This window comes from Alosa sapidissima, chromosome 3, assembly GCF_018492685.1.
Source record: "Alosa sapidissima isolate fAloSap1 chromosome 3, fAloSap1.pri, whole genome shotgun sequence".
Taxonomy (NCBI): domain Eukaryota; kingdom Metazoa; phylum Chordata; class Actinopteri; order Clupeiformes; family Clupeidae; genus Alosa; species Alosa sapidissima.
This window is the reverse complement of record NC_055959.1, coordinates 35,680,274-35,700,075: the sequence shown is the minus strand read 5'-3', so window position 1 is coordinate 35,700,075 and position 19,802 is coordinate 35,680,274. Positions and strand designations below refer to the sequence as shown.

The 19,802-nt window shown below is 45.2% G+C and overlaps 1 protein-coding gene across 2 annotated transcripts in view; it reads left to right on the top strand.

Annotated features, from left to right (window-relative positions):
• The first annotated feature begins 572 nt into the window (after nt 1-572).
• The window catches only part of LOC121704965 (suppressor of cytokine signaling 7-like), a 25,322-nt gene continuing 6,092 nt past the window's right edge, over nt 573-19,802 (top strand). The window contains exons 1-6 of one of the 2 annotated variants that reach the window (XM_042085574.1): nt 573-2,828; nt 5,236-5,297; nt 5,871-5,975; nt 8,200-8,325; nt 12,057-12,202; nt 17,120-17,288. In XM_042085574.1, coding sequence (XP_041941508.1) covers nt 1,117-2,828; nt 5,236-5,297; nt 5,871-5,975; nt 8,200-8,325; nt 12,057-12,202; nt 17,120-17,288 — 2,320 coding nt within the window. In that variant the 5' untranslated portion in view covers nt 573-1,116. The remainder of the gene's footprint in view (nt 2,829-5,235; nt 5,298-5,870; nt 5,976-8,199; nt 8,326-12,056; nt 12,203-17,119; nt 17,289-19,802) is intronic. The other variant, XM_042085575.1, reaches the window with a different exon arrangement.

Here is a 19,802-nt window from a genome sequence, read left to right as displayed (position 1 = left end):
CAGTCAGTTAAGTCTCCAAAAGGTGAAAAAACTTGTTAATCTGTACTTTTCTTTGTTCTAATAGAGGGGATTTTATGTTTAGAAATTGATAGGCTGAACAAACTCAACATGTTAATGACTCCTGACACTATGACCAGTCTGGGTTCTTATTCTTACTTTTATTCGATTCAAATATTTCGGTTCTCAACCCTGATTACGAAGATCATAACCCTACAAACCAGGTCAAATTGTCATTTGACTAAATAATATAGCCGCCAAATATCTTTATTATTATTATTATTATTGTTATTATTAATAATAATAATAGCAATAATAATAATAATAATTGTATTAATACTACTACTACTACTAATGATAATAATAATTATAATATTTAGTGTCAATATTGTAGGCAAGCCTACTTTTAATGTGTGACATTATCATCACTTATTTTGGATTATGTTATAACAATTTGCCATCTGTCACAGGGCAGGTCTACTGTAGCCGACGTCAGGGCAGAAGCCTTTTGGGGTAACCTTGGTATGTTAGGCTGTCAGGGTAGGCTCACCTGGGGCCGTTACACCCATAACTTGCGTTGACATCTGAACGTTCCCAAATTTTAGCATATAAAATACTGTAGCTGTGTTGACATCTCCATCTTGAAGCGGCATTGCTTTGTCCAACAGCGAGAGAGGGAGGGCGAGAGAATTTGCGGAAGTGAAACGACCGAGCGGGTGGGGTTTGTAGGTTTCTGTGGGAAGTAGAATAGAGCGAAGGGCTCTAGGGCTTATTCTTCGGCAGGAAGCGTCTATAGCTTGGGCCTCCTTTATTATTAGAAGAAGCAGATTATTGATGTCGCCGTTGCGCAGCCTCGCCGTGGGTCTCCAGCTCAGGCTACATCCATGGTGTCTTTGAAGAGGGAATCGGCGTCAGCAGTACTGACGGAGCCTTTTGAATATCTGTGCATTCAGACATGCTGATCGGAATTTCCTGAGGAGGATCAAGCAACGTCAAAACGGCCAGTGTGGATGGATGCGGAGAGATGTGTTCGCTGTCAGTAGGATTTATATTAATTTACGTTATGTAAGAGTCTAAGCGCGCCACGCAGCTGTACAATACCCGAACTGAGGAGTAATAATGAATAACGCGCAAGATATGTCTCCCGATTTTGTGTTGATGCGCCTGGTTTCTGCAGCGGAATATGACCGTGTAGACGAGGAGAATTTGTTGACGGGTAGCGGAGTGGTTTCCGGATTCGGGAAAGCAGCTTTGGGTCATCATGGCAACAACATCACCAGTGGGTTCGAGTTGGACCCCACTAACCCCTCCGCAGGCCCGGTGTGCCAGACCAATCCCTCCCCGCACTGTAGTTCTCAACCGGAGAGCGGGACAGCAGCGCTTGACAGCGGCATAATGCTGACTCGACCCTCGCTGTCTGATACTCCACCGCCGCCCGACTTTGCCGTGGCCCAGCGCTTCGAATTCCCACACACGGGGGGCCGAGGATCGCGGGCACAGCTCATGGTTTTTCAAAACCTTCTAACGACCGGAGAAGCACTTGAGCAGTCCGGTTATCAAACGGGCGAGAACGACACGCTAGACGGCGGCGGCACAGGTGTGTCAAACGGCGGCGTCGATGACAATTCCAACTACAGCATAAGCGCACACCAGCGAATACCCTCACAAAGACTCCAGTGGCACCCGGTAATGCAACTCACCAAGGTAGCGGTGGAGGGCAGCGACTTTTCCGTGGGGAGAGGAGGTCTCTGCCACAGGCACCATTTAGTCACTGACACCATGGACTGGCCTCCTTTACTAGACAAATCCCTACAGTTTGGCATGCTGGATCCGCGCAAGGCTGGTACTGACCACCACAGGGAGGACCCAGTGCTTAGCCTGGCCAGACGTCTGGGGGAGCTAGGCCAGGCTTCGGAGAAGCTCCTGAAGGATGGCGAGCCGCTGCGCTGCTCCTGCCAGAGCGTACTGGCATCGGCCACGGCGGGCATGGGGCCTGGGGAGGACCCGAGTGAGACCAGCGACGCGCTGCTGGTGCTGGAGGGCCTGGGCTCGTCAGAGGTGGGCGAGCTGGCCATGGGCGGGTGCCCACGCCCGGGTCGGGACGGCTTCAAAGGAGAACCAGGGGCCCAGTCGGGGGAACCGGACACCGGCCAGGACGGGGCGACGACGCCGATGACCATGACAACCATGACAGTCGCCGCGGCGACGGCCACCTTCTCCAGCAGCTCTCTGAGCGGCCTCATGCAGCAGGTGCAGAGGCTGGCAGCGGCAGGGGCCGCGCTGGGTGTAGACGCCTACCGCGACCCACAGACGTGCCGCCCGTCCCTGCCGGACGGCCTCAGCCCCTCGGGCCCGCTGGCACCGGACGCCTCCGGCTCCTCCTCGGCGACTCTTCCCGAAGCGCCTGCCGCTGCGACCACGCAAGCACTGGAGCACCCTCAGCCCTCGGACGCAGCCTCTCTGCCCACCCCGACCACTGCGGCCCACACCCCGCTGAGCCGCCCCCCCACGCCCAAGCGCATCGGCTCCCCCATGGCTGTGGCGGCTGCCCTGGGCAGTGCCACCCTCGGGGGTGGTGGAGGTGCCAGCGAGAGCCAGAAGAGCAGGGGCAAGTCGAGGAAAGGCTCCCTGAAGATCCGCCTCAGCAAGCTGTTCCGCACCCGGAGCAGTGGCACAGGAGTGGGGGGCGCGGGAGCGGGCGCCAGCGGGGGAAGCGGCGGTCCCAGCCCCTTGCTGGACAAGCGTCCCTCACTGGCCTCGTCCACGTCGTCGGGGGGCAGCCTGATGGACGTGTGGAGTTCATCCAGCGCCGAACCGGACGCTGGCAGCAGGTATGACGATGATGATGCCCTGCTTTCCCAAAAAAGCCCTGCAACCATGCCGTTGTGCGTGATAAAAAAAGATAAGAGTAAAATGTGCTGTGATCACTACCAAGTCCAAAGACTATGGTCATAACTGCCGACTTATCACATTAAGAAGTGAAACTCTTTTTTTCCACACATAAAGGCTAACACAGGCCATAGAGCATGTTTATGATGAAATCCTAAATACTGAAGTTGCCCAGAACAGGTGCCGTGAGTATGGTGACATGTCTGTCTTAAAGCAACACCATGTTAAAATGCGCTACAGTCATTTCCTGTGTGTTCCTATTTTGTATAAGCTGCAGGACAGTGTTTTATGCAAGTTAAAAGAAACAAAACCATATTAATACCATACTAACTGCCCTGTGTATTAACCTCATACTTATGGAGATATGTATTTTATGGGCAAGTAGTTGTAGCACCATCATCAAATTCATCATGATGGCATACAGTCATGTGACGAGAGGATACTCATACCTGCTGTTTGCATTAGACATTTAGGATACGCACTGACTATGTGCTTCTGTGGACTAGGCCTAAATGTCCCACAAAGATGTACCAAAGGCTTTTACAGCAAGACATCTCCAACTATATCACCAGAGGACACCAGTTAATATGCCTGCAAGCTTTTACGAGGGCCACCTGGGTTGTTGGTGATGCTTGCAAGGCGTTTGCACGCCTTTCAGATGGTCAGCTAACTATGTAGACCAGGGCTGTGTGTCTCAAACCACCTACTTGCACACTTTAAATACTTAGTTTAAGTATATAGTGCAGATAGTGGGCCAATAGTAATCATGGAAAAGTGGGCACAACGCAAGTAAGCGCTCAGTATGAGTATGAGTATGTGGTTTGAGACACAGCCCAACACTTCTGTTTGCTGCTTTGAAAATGAGAGGGAGACCAAAGCCAGCGTGCAGGGCATGTTTTGGGAGAGCTGTGTGTGTGTGTCTGTGTGTGTGTGTGTGTGTGTGTGTGTGTGTGTGTGTGTCTGTGTGTGTGTTTGCTATGGGCCATAGAATGCTAAGCCCCCATGCCACTAGTGGTCCCTGCATTAGTGGACAGAATGGCTGCTGCCCCACCACTTGGGCAAAGGTTTTCTCCATATGGCAATGAAAGTCACAATGTACATAATGATCATTTGTGAATCTGTCATTCAGATGTTATATTATACTCACATGGCACAAATGCTTCGCCTGGGAGGATTTCTTGCACGTTTCTGTGAATGCTACTAGTGAAGAAGTTGGTACAGTCAAGCCGCTGATTTCTGCATATTATCTTGATCAACCATCAATACCTTGTGTAGGTAGAATCTCTTTCAAACACACAACTTGAGGGATATTACATATTGGCTTGTGCAAAATTCCAGAATTGAATTGAAACTGGCTCTTAAATTCCAATTCAATTCTTGAATTTCACTTACATTTCAATTGAGGTAGCAAACAGGAAGCAGAATTGCAATTCGAATTGTGCACAACCCTGGTGTCCAGGGTATGTGGACTGTGATGGGGTATTACATATCTCTGTGTCCAGGGTATGTGTACTGTGATGGGGTATTACGTATCTCTGTGCCCAGGGTATGTGGACTGTGATGGGGTATTTAATCTAAATGTAGACAATCAAAACTTTTAGCATGTTTATCGAAAAGGATTGAACAATCACAGTACTCATTCATTTAGTATTTACATAAGCATCTTAAATCAGATGCAAACACACACACACACACACACACACAATCATGTATCTAGTGGTTGAGTGAGTTCAAATGCTACTGTCTTCCAGTGTAAAGAGAGACGAGTTCTACTCAGTGCGGTGGCTGTGTGTGTGTGTGTGTGTGTGTGTGTGTGTGTGTGTGTGTGTGTGTGTGCTATATCTTAACTCAGCCTATGGAAAGGAGATGGACTGGTTCCATATCACTCTGCCCCTTGGACATTTCTAGAATGTTGCTACAACTTTGCGTCTGTGTTTTCAAGGATTTGTTTTTAAGGATTTTAAGGATTTGTTTCACTGTACACCAAGAGTTAATGGCTGTTTTAAAACAGTGGTCTTGTGATACCTCCACACTTTGGCCACAGGCTCTGGATCTACCCACATACAGACCAAAACAAACTGTTTTGCTATGTGTCCAGGCCTGGAACACGAGGTTTTTAAGCAGGTCATAAATGCCACACCCCAGATCGCTCCTCGAGCTCCAGGAAATGAGTGCTGGTTTAGTCACCCTTCAGTTAGATCACACCATATGGACCAAGCCACTCTTATTGTATAATCATGTGCTACCAGTTTGTAATATTCTCTCTCATTTTCTCTTTCTCTCTTATCCCTCTCATCTGCGCCCTCTCTCTCTCTCTCTCTCTCTTATTCCCTCTCTCTCCTTCATTAGACCCCAGCTGTCGAGGCCCCAAAGTGCCTTTTCTCCTGTGCCCTTCACTCCTGCCTTCACTGGTAAGTGTGGGTGTGTGTGCATGTGTGTTTAGTCACTTTAATTAGCAGTGGTCAATCATTTAGTGTTTCCATGCACGGATTGTGTGTAGGAGGTGTCATCAGAGAAGTTTTTTTTTTTTTTTGGGGGGGAGGGGGGGGCAGTGTATCTCTCCATTGCCATATGTTACTCTGGTGCTTTGGATATTAATGCTTGAGTTGGAGTAGATTGTGTGTGTGTGTGTGTGTGTGTGTGTGTGTGTTAGTGGGAGCGTGTGTGTAATGTGTGCATGCATGCTTATGTGTGTGTGTCTGTGCATGTGCATTTGTGTTGGGATGTTATTATGTAACAGCTTGTATCTGTCTCCTTTCCACTTCCTCACCAGTGAATAATGACGTCTTTTATCAATCTCTGCAAATAAGATTGCCCCTCGTTCTTGCCTTTTGCCTGTGTTTCTTTCTTTCTTTTTTCTTTCTTTCTTTCTTTCTTTCTTTCTTTCTATTTTCTCTATCTCTATGTGTTCTCTCACTTCCCTCTCACTCCCGTCTTCCTCCACTGGGTCTTCCTGGGTCTTCCCTCCTTCCTCCCCCCCCCAGGTGAGACTGTGTCCCTGGTAGATGTGGACATCTCTCGTAGAGGAGGGAGCTCTCTACACCCCCCCACTCCCCCGCCTCCTCCCCGACGAAGCCTCAGCCTGCTGGGTACTCTTCCTCTTCCTCTTCCTCTTTTACACTCACTCACTCTTCTCCTTTGCACTCCTTCTCTATCCCTCTCTCCAGTGGAGCTCTGCACTCATTCCTCCTCACTGTCAGGCTCTGAGTCTTCCCTTCAAAACTAGACACTGATTTTCTTATTCCATTAACTTCAATGCAGCTCATGCAACAACAACAAAAAAAAAAGAAGATTTTGTTTGGTCAATCTCAGGCCAGGTCAGTTTTGAAAAGTTGGAAGGCGAGTTCTGTTCACAAGGTGTGGGTTTTTGAACATTCTAACATAAGATTACGTTCCACAACAATTCAAGGTTCTAAAATTCTATGTTGAATTCAATGAACTCAGATATACTTTAGAACGTTCATTTTCCAACATTCCAATTACACCGGTGTACACCTTTAAGGGTTAACACCAGCCGGATGGACCTGGGTCTGTTTTAAACAAATGCCATTGTTGGCCCAACGTGTCGCAGTCTTGTCATCTGCAGGCGTTGTAGTGTGGAACGAGATGACACAGCTGACACCTCATATCAGGACTAGCTTTCAATATGCAGTTCACAAAGCCATTAACCACAATTTAGAACAGTCTGTTTGTCATGGGTTAATCACACACAGTTTTGCTCTCATCAAAGCAACCATAAGCAGCAATTCTTCCACGTTTGGATGTTTTTATAAGCAACTGGCTACACAAGTTAGTATAATAACAAGCTTTTACTGTCAACTGTGCTGCTGCTGGTGTTGGAATACTTCTTTACATGCCTATGTGGTAGGCATCTTGTTAACTTTAAAACCTAAATTCCTTCCTGCTTTAAAAGAACTTAAGTGTGAACTTTAATGAACCATATTAGGTGCTGTCCCAGTCTACTGTGCATTTCACAATTATGTGCCAGTGAATTGTGTCACCCTGTGGATCTCCCTCGTGATGCAAAGGCATGGGAAGGACTGCTCTTTCACAACTCCCAGTGCTTCTAATGAGAAAAAGAAAAGAAAGACAATAAGGACCTTGCTCTCTCTCATTTCACAACCTTGTTGAACCGTTAGCCAGAAGCTAGCCAGAAGAATAGAAGTGAATTTCGGCCTGATGCCGAAAGTCAGTCTGAGGTGCTGTGGTCATGACAGGCCTTTGTGTGGTTTGACTCGACTGAGAGGAGCATTGTGTGGGTGGCAGGCAGGCAGGCCTTCTGTGTGCGGACTCTTCAGATAAAAAAACGGAAGTCATGAGATGGAGGAAGATAGCAAGTCCGCTCTCAATTCTCTCTATGCTCGTCCCCTCCATGCTCTCACCTACAGCCTAGCGCCTTTTTTTAGTTCATGGTGTGTACTTGCCCTTGCACATGTTCAACCACATCATAAGAGCAGGTCTACTTCTAGTTCGTGTTTTGTGGATCCTGCCTAACTTTAAGCACTATAAGACTAAGTACTAAGTATTTTAGCATGTTTGCATTGGTTAAAAAGCTGCACATGCATTGTATTTTTTTTTAATTAAATATTGTTATACATATTGTAATTGTGTCTTAAACCATGGACCACGTTTGTAATGTGCAAGATGTGCCCTTAATTTAGAGGCACTCTCTTAAATTCCACTGGCTCTGTGTGTGCTTGGTGGCCAGACCAGTAATTAAGGCTGAATCCATGGTCAACTCCACTTAAAATTCCCTTAAACCCCCCATCCCATCCCATCCCATTCAAGCTCCTCTGTCTCTGTGTCAGGCTGTTCAAAGGCCGTCTAAAATGGCGTGTTTTGGGGAACAGGAAGTGCTGGTATTGTGGGGGCAGTCACTGCGCTCTGCTCCAGTTTGTTAACCCTCAAGGTGGAGGGGTTTTGTAATGGTTAGAGGTGGTGTGTTTGTGTGTTTGTGTGTGTGTGTTTGTTTGTGTGTGGGGTGGGGGTGGCGGGTTATCTAGGCATTGGGCTATTACATCAAGGTTGTACCATCCAGAATATAGGTACTATTCCGTCACATCCACAATCAAATAATTATGCCCAAATATTTAGGTTCTGACATTCAGTATCTAAGATTCTAAGTACTATGTCTCTCCATTTATGATCTGATGTGTAGATCACAGGAATTACATGAAAAAGATACCCATACTTCAGCAGGTATTCACATCCTTGTGTCTCCAGAATGCAGCAGAATTGGCTATTATTCTGTTGTCTGTTGTGTAATGCTACTGTTGTTGTTGTTGTGTGTTTGTCTCTCTGGGTTTCCTCCAGACGACTTCGGCGGGCCGCAGCCTGGGGTGTCCCTGGACAATGTGGTGGGGGCGTCCATGCAGTCACTGCCCCTGAGAGCCCCACCCCCTTCCCACGCCGTTATCCAGCACAGCCTCAGCCTCAACGGTAGGGGCACAGCACAGCACAGCACAGCACAGCACAGCACAGCACAGGTTGTTCACACAAACAATACACTCCAATACAACTTCAAGTTTCTTGAGAACTTTAATCCAATCGTAACACATGTAACCCGGTTATGTGGTTGCTCTGCAACATTTCTCAATCTGGGCATGCATTGACGACTTTTTGAGTGCATCTCTGTATAGGTTTTTGATATGGTACATTGTAGTTTATTTTGATACACTTAAAATTAGGGTATTTGATATTTCATTTTAAAACATATTTTGATGCCTGCCAACAGCTAGAGCAGACAGGCAGCTACAGTGCTACACTCTGTTGGCTGCAGCAACTCGAGCTAGGTAGCACTAATTGTTTTCATTTTTTTTTTTTTTTCGTACCTACAAGGCAAGGCAGGCAAGGCAGTTTTATTTGTATAGCGCATTTCTTACATTAAGGCATTTCAGGCTGACAGCACTCAGTGACTTTGGGAAACAAGGATCTATGTGAAATGTCCTTTAAGGCATCAGAAGGGGGGTTTACCTAACACACATACATAAGCCTACTGCACAGCTACCAGCTAGCTACCACTGCACTCAACACCAACTCATCTACATCCAAGCTGGGTTTGAGACTGCACACTGCGCAGATGAACAACTGAAACAAAAAACCCATTGACTTCTTGACTTTGGGTGGGCAAGACCATGCTTGGGTGGGCTTAGCTCGCCGGATCAAAGTTGCAAGGGTGGTGGCTCACAGACTGTAGCCGGAAGCGAGGCGGCCACCACCACTTTTTCAACCCGGAAAAAGTCATATAACCATTCCAATGACTCCGAAATTGTTAAGTTCCCTGCATAGTTCCCCTTTAATAACCCCAGTGAAATGCTCTCAAAGCTGGAAGTTCTGGATGTTAAGTTAATAATTGAGATATGTTTAGTCTGATTTGGTCAATTTTACCCTTGAAAAAAGATGCAAATTGCATATATTACTTGAGAGAAACTGATATATTACTTCAGAGAACGTGTATGCCACTGAAGGTATTTTTGGACTGAACTTTAAATGGCTCTGGATGAAAGGAATCTTCTCATGAATGAATGAATGAATGAATGAATGAATGAATGAATGCCAAGCACCGGCAGATGACTGAGTGACTGACTGACTGACAGACAGAGGGCCGCAGGGAGAATGTGAGAATAGCTGTTATAGAAAGTCCTTTCAGTCTGAACTGGAAAAAAGAGGAAATGGACTTCACCTTTCCCCACTCTGTTTACACAGACTGTAGTTCTTAGTAATTAGTGATAAGAGAGTGACAACCGGTTGGGCAACATTAATTCTTAAGCGTTTAAACCATGGCAGTCTGTGTTATGATAGAGTAGATGGCTAATCTTTGTTGTGATATAGATCTTTTTGTTTTGAAACATGCTATCTCTTTCCTGATGTTTGTTGAAGTAGAAACTGAATTTATGTGATGATTAGATGTGGAATATTATGGTATTTAGTAGACGTATTTAGTATTTATATCTGTCTTGAAGTAACATTTGTAACCCCGATGTGTCCTCGGTGTGGAGTCTGTGCAGATCCTCCCCTATAAATAGAGTGCTGGTGTGTTTGCGGAGCTTGAGGCCATTGTGAGGGTGGCCATGTGAGGCAGACTTTAACTAATTACACCATCCATCGGCTTGTTTAGATGGCGTGGTGCAAAAATAGCCCTGCAGTGACACCAGTCTCCAATTAACACCACGCACACGCACGTGCACGCACATACATACATGCATACATACAGTTAGACACACACACACACACACACACACACACACACACACACATACGTACATACATACAGTACATACATACATACATACATACAGTTAGACACACACACACACACACACACAGATCCCCCCCCAACACACACACACACACACACACACACACACACACACACACACATACACACTGACACAAATTTACTTGGGCAACTCCTTTTTTCCAGGAGTTCATTCAAGTTTACATGAAACCCAGAGGCAGCTCAAGGCCTATTGTTTAATTGGACATCTCCGTTAGAAGCACGTACTGCACACACCCCACTGAACTTGTGCCTGCGTGGCCATAAGGGAGAGACCCTGGCCTTGGGTGCTCATGTCTCTACTCCAGCTGACACAGAATCTAGATGTCAGCGTAATGTTCATTTATTGGATTCTACAATACAGGCAAGGGTATTTGGGAAGCCAAACCCATGAGTGATGTTAATAGCACTTAGCCAGTCCAGGTGCAGCCGGCAACACTAAATGAACCTCAACAGGGTTGCCATGATTAGTGTGTTCAGACACGTCCCATTGGTCCAACAGCGGTTAGACCGCTGGCTTGCCGGCTTCTTCTGCCTGTTTGCAGAAGCTTCCATTTGGCCAACAGGTTGGCTAGTGTATTACTAGGCAACTAGGCTGTCTCAGTGTGTTACTAGGCAACTAGGCTGTCTCAGTGTGTTACTAGGCAACTAGGCTGTCTCAGTGTATTACTAGGCAACTAGGCTGTCTCAGTGTATTGTGCTGAAGAAGCACAGGGGTCACTATTGTCCTCTCCATGTGCCCTGACCCACGACTATGATGCACAGTGTTCACACAGTCCCCAGTGAAGCCACCAGAAGGAACTAAAAATGGCAGATTTAACCAAATATGGTCAAAGCTGGAGCTATGCTATGCATGTGATGGCTCCAATAAGCACGTATTGCAGACATGCTGATCTGGCTTCTTTATTTTAGAATGGAAGAGTAATGCATCAGGTTTTCTGTGGGTCCTGTGGGTACTGCCCATCCACTGCCCAGCCCGTGGGTACTGCCCAGCCCGTGGGTACTGCCCATCCACTGCCCAGCCCGTGGGTACTGCCCATCCACTGCCCATCCACTGCCCAGCCCGTGGGTACTGCCCATCCACTGCCCAGCCCGTGGGTACTGCCCATCCACTGCCCAGCCCGTGGGTACTGCCCAGCCCGTGGGTACTGCCCATCCACTGCCCAGCCCGTGGGTACTGCCCATCCCGTGGGTACTGCCCAGCCCGTGGGTACTGCCCAGCCCGTGGGTACTGCCCATACCGTGGGTACTGCCCATCCACTGCCCAGCCCGTGGGTACTGCCCATCCACTGCCCAGCCCGTGGGTACTGCCCATCCCGTGGGTACTGCCCATCCACTGCCCAGCCCGTGGGTACTGCCCATCCCGTGGGTACTGCCCATCCACTGCCCAGCCACTGCCCAGCCCGTGGGTACTGCCCAGCCCGTGGGTACTGCCCATACCGTGAGAACACTGTAAAAAAAACCTGGTCTCTGTAGGCAGCCCAGACTCAAGGAAACAAACAAAGTGGGGGCAGCCTGTCAAGTTATCAGCTATACAAAAAAGAAGTTTGTCTGGGAGTACTGAAGGGAGGGATGGGCTTCCTCTCTGGTGTGTTTTGTTTGGTTCTTGGTTAAAATACAATTTACATTGTTTTGAACAAAAACATCTGCTAAGAATTTTGAATTTTAAATATGAACAGGAACATACTGTAAACAGATGCAACATCATGTGCAATTGCTGACTGCACCTTTAATGAAATACATAATAAATAACTTGGATGTCAGTGGCCTTGCCGGAGGCTCTTCATGGCCTTGATCTTCACTTTCCCTTGGTCCAGAGGTGGTGGAGGGCCTTCTTGTCAAGTGTCATGTGTATATTTGTAGACAATTTATGTTTGGTTGGTTGTTTTGGCAGACACCTTCCTCAGAGGACTGCCGCGGCCCATACCCTTGGTGCCGGAAGGTCCGAACTCGGCCCGGCACGAGCAGCGTCCCTCTCTGTTTCCACTGAGTCGACCCGACGCAAGCAGCTTCGCCACCAGCCTCAGGGAGCTGGAGAAGGTGAGACACACATAAGACACACTAAGACACACATGAATATATACACATATAAACATACACACACACACCCAGACACACACACAAATAAATATACATACAAATCAACATTTCTAATTGTTTATTTGGATTGACAAGTGGGATGAGTATCATGCCAAGATCTAAATATAGCTTAAAAGGTTAAAAGGAGTGTTTAACAGCTGGATAAGTATTCATCCATACTGGGCACATTAAGGCAATGACTTTACATTGTACCCCCAGTTGCTGAGGGCATTACTCAGGTGTTAATATTTTAACAGTTCTGAGGCATAACAAGTGTCCATGAAGGCATCAGAAGAGCAGCCATTTTCCAGAATTATGACTTATTTGTTGGATTCAGGAATTAATTCTAAATCAAGTGTGTTAGGTGAGTGGCTTATGTGATTTTCTAGTGCATTTATAACTTTATTTACAGACTCAAAGTCCTGTTAATGAACACACACAACATATTACATAAAGGGTACATACCAACACACAAACATAAATTCATACACACACACAAATCACTGTCCACATATTACATAAAGGGTACATACCAACACACAAACATAAATTCATACACACACACAAATCACTGTCCACATATTACATAAAGGGTACAAACACACACATATGGCCAGCACTGGTCCATCTTGGACACTTCAGCAGGATTCTGAGTGCATCATTATATGCCACCTTAATCTTATTCTTGCTTTGCTATGCTGTATAAAGTGTAGTGTAGGTGAGCTGTATAAAGTGTGGTGTCGTACAACTAAGATCGTACAGAAGAGAAAACCAGTCTATTCGATCAGTTCCGTTGCTATGGATTGTTGTGAAGTAGGTGGCGTTGCATAGAACCTTTATGATCAGCGCTGCAGTGTGGTCATGTACAGTCATTTGTAAATGGAGCATCCATGTAGCATTTACTCTACCATCTCGCACACACACACACACACACACACACACACACACACACACACACACATTTACTCACACACAAACACACACACACACACACACATTTACTCACACACACACACATTTACTCACACACACACACACACACACACATTTACTCTCACACACACACACACACATTTACTTACACACACACACACACACACACACATTTACTCACACACACACACACACACACACACACACACACACACACACACACACGCATTTCCTCTCACACACAAAAACACACATTTACTCTCACACACACACAAACACACACATTTACTCACACACACATGCACATTTTCACAACACAAAACAAACAAAAACAGAAGCAAACATGCTCCAACCCATATATCATATGCAGTGGTAGCCAGTGGATCAAGTGCTTTGCGGTGAGTAAGCCTCTCACGCCCTACACCATGTCTAAGGTTGCAAGAAGTTGGAAATCCCTCTAGTAGCCTAACACATAGCCTGACCTATTGCAAAGTGACGCAATTCGGCCCGAAGCTTTAGGTTAATTATAACTTAGTCAGAATTCTGCATGGTAGTTTTTCACCTGATCCACCCAAACCCACAGTATCTTCTGGTAAGTCTGAAACCAAGCCCGGCCTGCTGGTGTGTCGACTCACACACCACCACGCAGTGATCGCGTCAGTCGGAGTCACAAACTGGTATCTCTACGCAATGATACTGATGCTGAACTGTGAGTCTGAGGTTGGGAGCTTTGTCTGTAGTGCACAGCTGTGAGCTGCCACACAATGCAGGAGGTTATATATGTATGTATGCCACAAGAGAATGTGCAGCCTTTAAACTCTCACCCACACACACACACACAGGCAAACACACAGATGTGCAGACATGCTAGAGCTCACCCACACAATACACACAGAGAAGACATGCAACATGGAAAAAGGCACAGGCATCATGCAAATACACCTCCCACTTGCAAACACAACACATACAACATACCAAAGCAAGCACAAACACATACAACATACCAAAGCAAGCACAAGCACATACAAACAAATACAACATACCAAAGCAAGCACAAACACACACAACATACCAAAGCAAGCACAAACACATACAAACGCATACACCATACCAAAGCAAGCACAAACACACACAACATACCAAAGCAAGCACAAACACACACAAACACACACAACATACCAAAGCAAGCACAAACACATACAAACACATACAAAACACCAACAATGCAAGCACAAACACACACAAACACACACAACATACCAAAGCAAGCACAAACACACACAAACACACACAACATACCAAAGCAAGCACAAACACATACAAATGCATACAACATACCAAAGCAAGCACAAACACATACAAACGCATACAACATACCAAAGCAAGCACAAACACATACAAACACATACAAAACACCAACAATGCAAGCACAAACACACACAAACACACACAACATACCAAAGCAAGCACAAACACACACAAACACGCACAACAAAGCAAGCACAAACCCACACAAACACACACAACATACCAAAGCAAGCACAAACACACACAACATACCAAAGCAAGCACAAACACACAAAAACATATACAACATACCAAAGCAAGCACAAACACACACAACATACCAAAGCAAGCACAAACACACACAACATACTAATGCAAGCACAAACACATACAAACACAACAACATACCAAAGCAAGCACAAAGCAATACCAGAGCTGTAGAACTCGTTTAGCTAAGGCATCAACATTCATATTCAAAAATGTACATTCTTAAATAAACATATGTTCAAATTGAGGAAAAGTGGACGCGTAATGCAGTTGACACATGGATTGGATGGATCCAGTGCAAGAAAGCAATTTGATCTGTGTGTGTCATCAGTGTTGACTTCCCTCACCCTTCCTGGTCTCATATCCGTCCACACGTTTAGCTCTGTCTCATCAAGTGAGCATACTCATCAAGTGTGGTTGCATGTGTTTTCAAAGGCTTCTCCATAGTCTACCGCCATTCGGGTTATAATCTGCGTCATTAGGGCATGGCATTGGACCAAGCTGAGGGGTACACTTCAGGCTGTGTCTGGACCATGTGATGATGGAGGGGTACACTTCAGGCTGTGTCTGGACCATGTGATGATGGAGGGGTACACTTCAGGCTGTGTCTGGACCATGTGATGATGGAGGGGTACACTTCCGGCTGTGTCTGGACCATGTGATGATGGAGGGGTACACTTCAGGCTGTGTCTGGACCATGTGATGATGGAGGGGTACACTTCAGGCTGTGTCTGGACCATGTGATGATGGAGGAGAGAGTGTTTTTATATGCAGCTCTGGGAAAAAATTAAGAGACCACTGCACATTTTTCTGATGTCACGGTTGACGTTCAAATGAGTTGACGGTCATATTGAAATTTGCATTGTTTTTTTAATTTTGAATATGACCGTCAACTAAATCGAATGTCACTCAGCAACCATAGGATCAGAAAAATGTGCAGTGGTGTCTTAGCGGCGGTCATATAGGTTTAGTCAGATTTTTTTTTTTTTCTTTTTCGCATGTCCAAATTTCCGTCAAGGATTCCCGGGACACTGTAAGACCGGGGTACACGAAACTTGGTGGGCATGTAACCCCACATGGATAGCATGGAACCATCGTTTTTTGTTTTGATCTGTAGCCCCCCCGCTGGACTGGACCCCCCCAAAAGGAGGGTAGGGCAGACACAGTTTTCTGTGAATATCTTGAGAACCGTATGGTTTAGGAGGACCATTTTTTTTGTATGTTGATCTCAAGGGGCCATGTCAACCCATTCCATAACCACTCATTTCATGTATAGCGCCACCTAGTTAAACACAAAAAAGTAAAAATGAGGTGTTGTAATCGCAGGTATCTGTGACCTAACATAGTCAAAACTGCACGAAATTGGAAGTGTAGGATCATTATGACACCCTCTGAATGCAAGCCAAGTTTCGTGTAATTCCGTTCATGGGGGGCCACACATTAAATTAATTTATGTTACTATACACCAACTGGCCTGTAGGTGCCCGGAGACAGTTTTCTGTGAATATCTCGAGAACCGTAGGGCCTAGGAGGTCCACCTTTTTTTTGTATGTTGGTCTTAAGGGGACATGTCAACCTATCCCATTACCACTTATTTCATGTATAGCGCCACCTAGTTAAAAATTTAAAAGCAAAAAATTAGGTGTTTTCATTACAATATCTCTGGCTGACATGGTCAAAACTGCACGAAATTGAAAGTGTAGGATCATTATGACACCCTCCGAATGCATGCCAAGTTTCGTGAACTTTCATTCATGGGGGGCCTTACAATAAAATAATTTATTATTCCCGGGACACTGAAAGACTGTGTGAAAGACTGAATTGAGTGTGGATAATGCAATTTAGTGAGACAGTTAGAATCATATAGGCCTTTCAGCGTGATTTTTTTTTTTGTGTAAAAAATGTGCTGGACTGGGCGGCGGTCATATTTTGTACCGCTCTGCGGTACATCTAGTTTTTTCCATGTTTTGCCATGCTTCTGTCACATATAAATTCTTATTAGCTGAGTGAAGACATCTCTCCCTCAGTTTCTGTAGGTTCCTATTTTGGTCATATGCTCTATCATGCAAGGCTTGTTCTCCATTGGTCACAATTCCATGACAGAGTTGTCCAGCTATGTCAAAGTCAAAGTATATATATATATATATATATATATATATATATATATATATATATATATATATATATATATATATATATATATATATATATATATATATAAAGTATATATATATATATGAAGCATGCAGCATCCTGGAAGTGTGCGTGCATGCGTGTGAATGGCTGGCATCCAGGTGCTACACATTGGTGGTGGTTAGTGAGGTCCCCCTTTCCATGTGAAGCGCTTTAAGCGTTGAGAAAAGAAAACATGTTGTTGTGTGTGTTCTGCAGTGCGGCTGGTACTGGGGCCCCATGAACTGGGAGGACGCGGAGCTGAAGCTGAAGGGGAAGCCGGACGGCTCGTTTCTGGTGCGGGACAGCTCTGACCCCCGCTACATCCTCAGCCTGAGCTTCAGATCGCAGGGAGTCACGCACCACACACGCATGGAGCACTACAGAGGTGAGGAGAACCAACACACACACGCACACACACACACACACTATACACACACACGCATGGAGCACTACAGAGGTGAGGAGAACACACACACACACACACACACACACACACACACACACACCTTACACCCCCATGTCGACTAGATATAGCACTATACACACAATACACACACACTATACACACACACACTATACACACAATACACACACTATAAACAAAGTACACACACACTATACACACACACACACATGGAGCACCACAGAGGTGAGGAGAACACACACACACACACACACACTATACACACACACACACACATGGGACACTACAGAGGTGAGGAGAACACACACACACACACACATGGAACACTACAGAGGTGAGGAGAACACACACACACACACACTATACAAACAATACACACACACACACTATACACACACACACATGGAACACTACAGAGGTGAGGAGAACACACACACACACACACACACTATACACAAAATACACACACACACAGTCTTTTAAAACCATGTCTAAAGGAACATTGTGCACAGCAGATTTCTGTTATGCAGACGTCATCTCTCATCTGCAGTTGCTACAGCGACACAAACAGGAAGTGGTGTGAGGCCAGTGTGTGGTTTAAGCACAGGACTCCGCACAGGCTGTTCTACGAGGCCGGAATGTGCTAGAGCTTAAGGGTGTTCATAGTAATGACTTTACGTTCCCTTGATTTAAAACAACATATTCAGTACATTTCAAACCCCCATCTAACCTCAGCAACTCACAGTGTAGGTTATGCTTATGTTTATCATGAGTATATTCATTTCAGCACTCACAGACAGGAGTGTGTGATAGCAACAATCTAGTCGACATGGGGGTGTAAGGTGTGTGTGTGTGTGTGTGTGTGTGTGTCAGATAGGCAGTGTGGACATGTGTGTAACATCAGTGTGTGTGTCTGTTGTAGACGCCTCAAGTAGATACAGGTGTTTGAAATGAGTGTTTGATAGGGTTGTAAAGATTAACCGATACGTATCGGTATCCGTTTTTAACGTGTAAGATACGACTACATCGATATGTGAAGCCCCGTATCGGAATAAAACTGAAATGAACCGGTTGTTATATCGATTTACTTGTTACGAATGGGTTCACAACCTTTTCTGCTCGCTCAGACTCTCATTTACGTTCCAAGCAGCGCGTTCATCCCACGTCCGGTTTTGAAACTATACGTGGCACGGAATTGTGGGTAATGCAGTTCGTTTTTGTCTACATTCACCAAGTAATTACCCATACATCTACTGCAACTTAAGCACGTGACAACTCGCACTCGGTCGTTTGTTTTACAGTTTTTACTCTTTTGTTTTTCAAAATCCAGCGCGAAATTAAACACTAAACAGCAACGATAGTCTGTAGAGTATAGCCTTACGTTTGATGAAGGGATTTCCTTAATGTTAAATAATAATTTGGCCGTTGCTAAAACGATGCACAAATTATTAGCCAATTATTTTGTTCATATTCACTCAGACTTGTGGCATTATAGGTTTCTGCATTAGGTCTACCGTTGGAACAAAATAAACACAGAGAGTTCATTGATATGTAGGCCTATTTTATTCTTGTAGGCTATATGAGAAAAGGCCAAGAGTGTCTTAAGCACTGTTTTATTTTATTTCGGTATTGTCTTACCTCAACAAGGCTACTGTAAGGGTCCTGTCCGTGCTCCTTTGTTTGTTCCCCATGTGCTTTGTGTTTACCTACCTGTCACCTGTCTTTGTCTCCGCCCCATCTCCTTATTTGGTCTGTGCTTCCTGTCTTGTTAGTTTTCCCTCCGTTTCTGTTTCCACACCTGTTCCCCGTTATTGTCTTGTTGGTCTCGTCCAGTCCTCTGTCTTTCTGTTAGTTTAATATTGGTTTCCACCTGTCTCTTGTTTTACCTTGATCATTGTCCACCTGTTCCCTGTTACCCATTGTGTATGTAAACCCTCTGTCTCCTCTCTGTCCTTGTCGGTTATTAGTCTATGTGGGTTGTGTTCTTGAATAAAGATTCTTGTAGTTCAACGATTCCCTTGCCTTGCCATACTTTGCCCGTGCAGCCGTGACCGCTACAGCTCCATTAAAACAATCAGATATAACTCTATAAAATCTATAAAGTCTATAAAAAAAATATGTTGTATTTGGCTGCTGTGTTTGATTGAAATGTAGACTATTCTTTTTTCATTTCAATACAGTATATGAAACAAACCTCAGTTTACATAATCATATTCATTTTTTTGCCTAATTGACAACCATGACCATGATAATTGATAATATAAAATGAATGTGCACCTTGAGCAAATTATAAAAAATCTTTCAGAATGCTTTCCATTCTTGAACTGCATCGAATCGCATCGAATCGTACTGAATCGTTTTTTATGAACATGTATCTTTTCTTGTATCGAATCGTGCCCATGTATCTAGATGCGAATCGTATCGTCTTTTACATGAGAGATTCACACCCCTAGTGTTTGATATGCAGGACCTAGT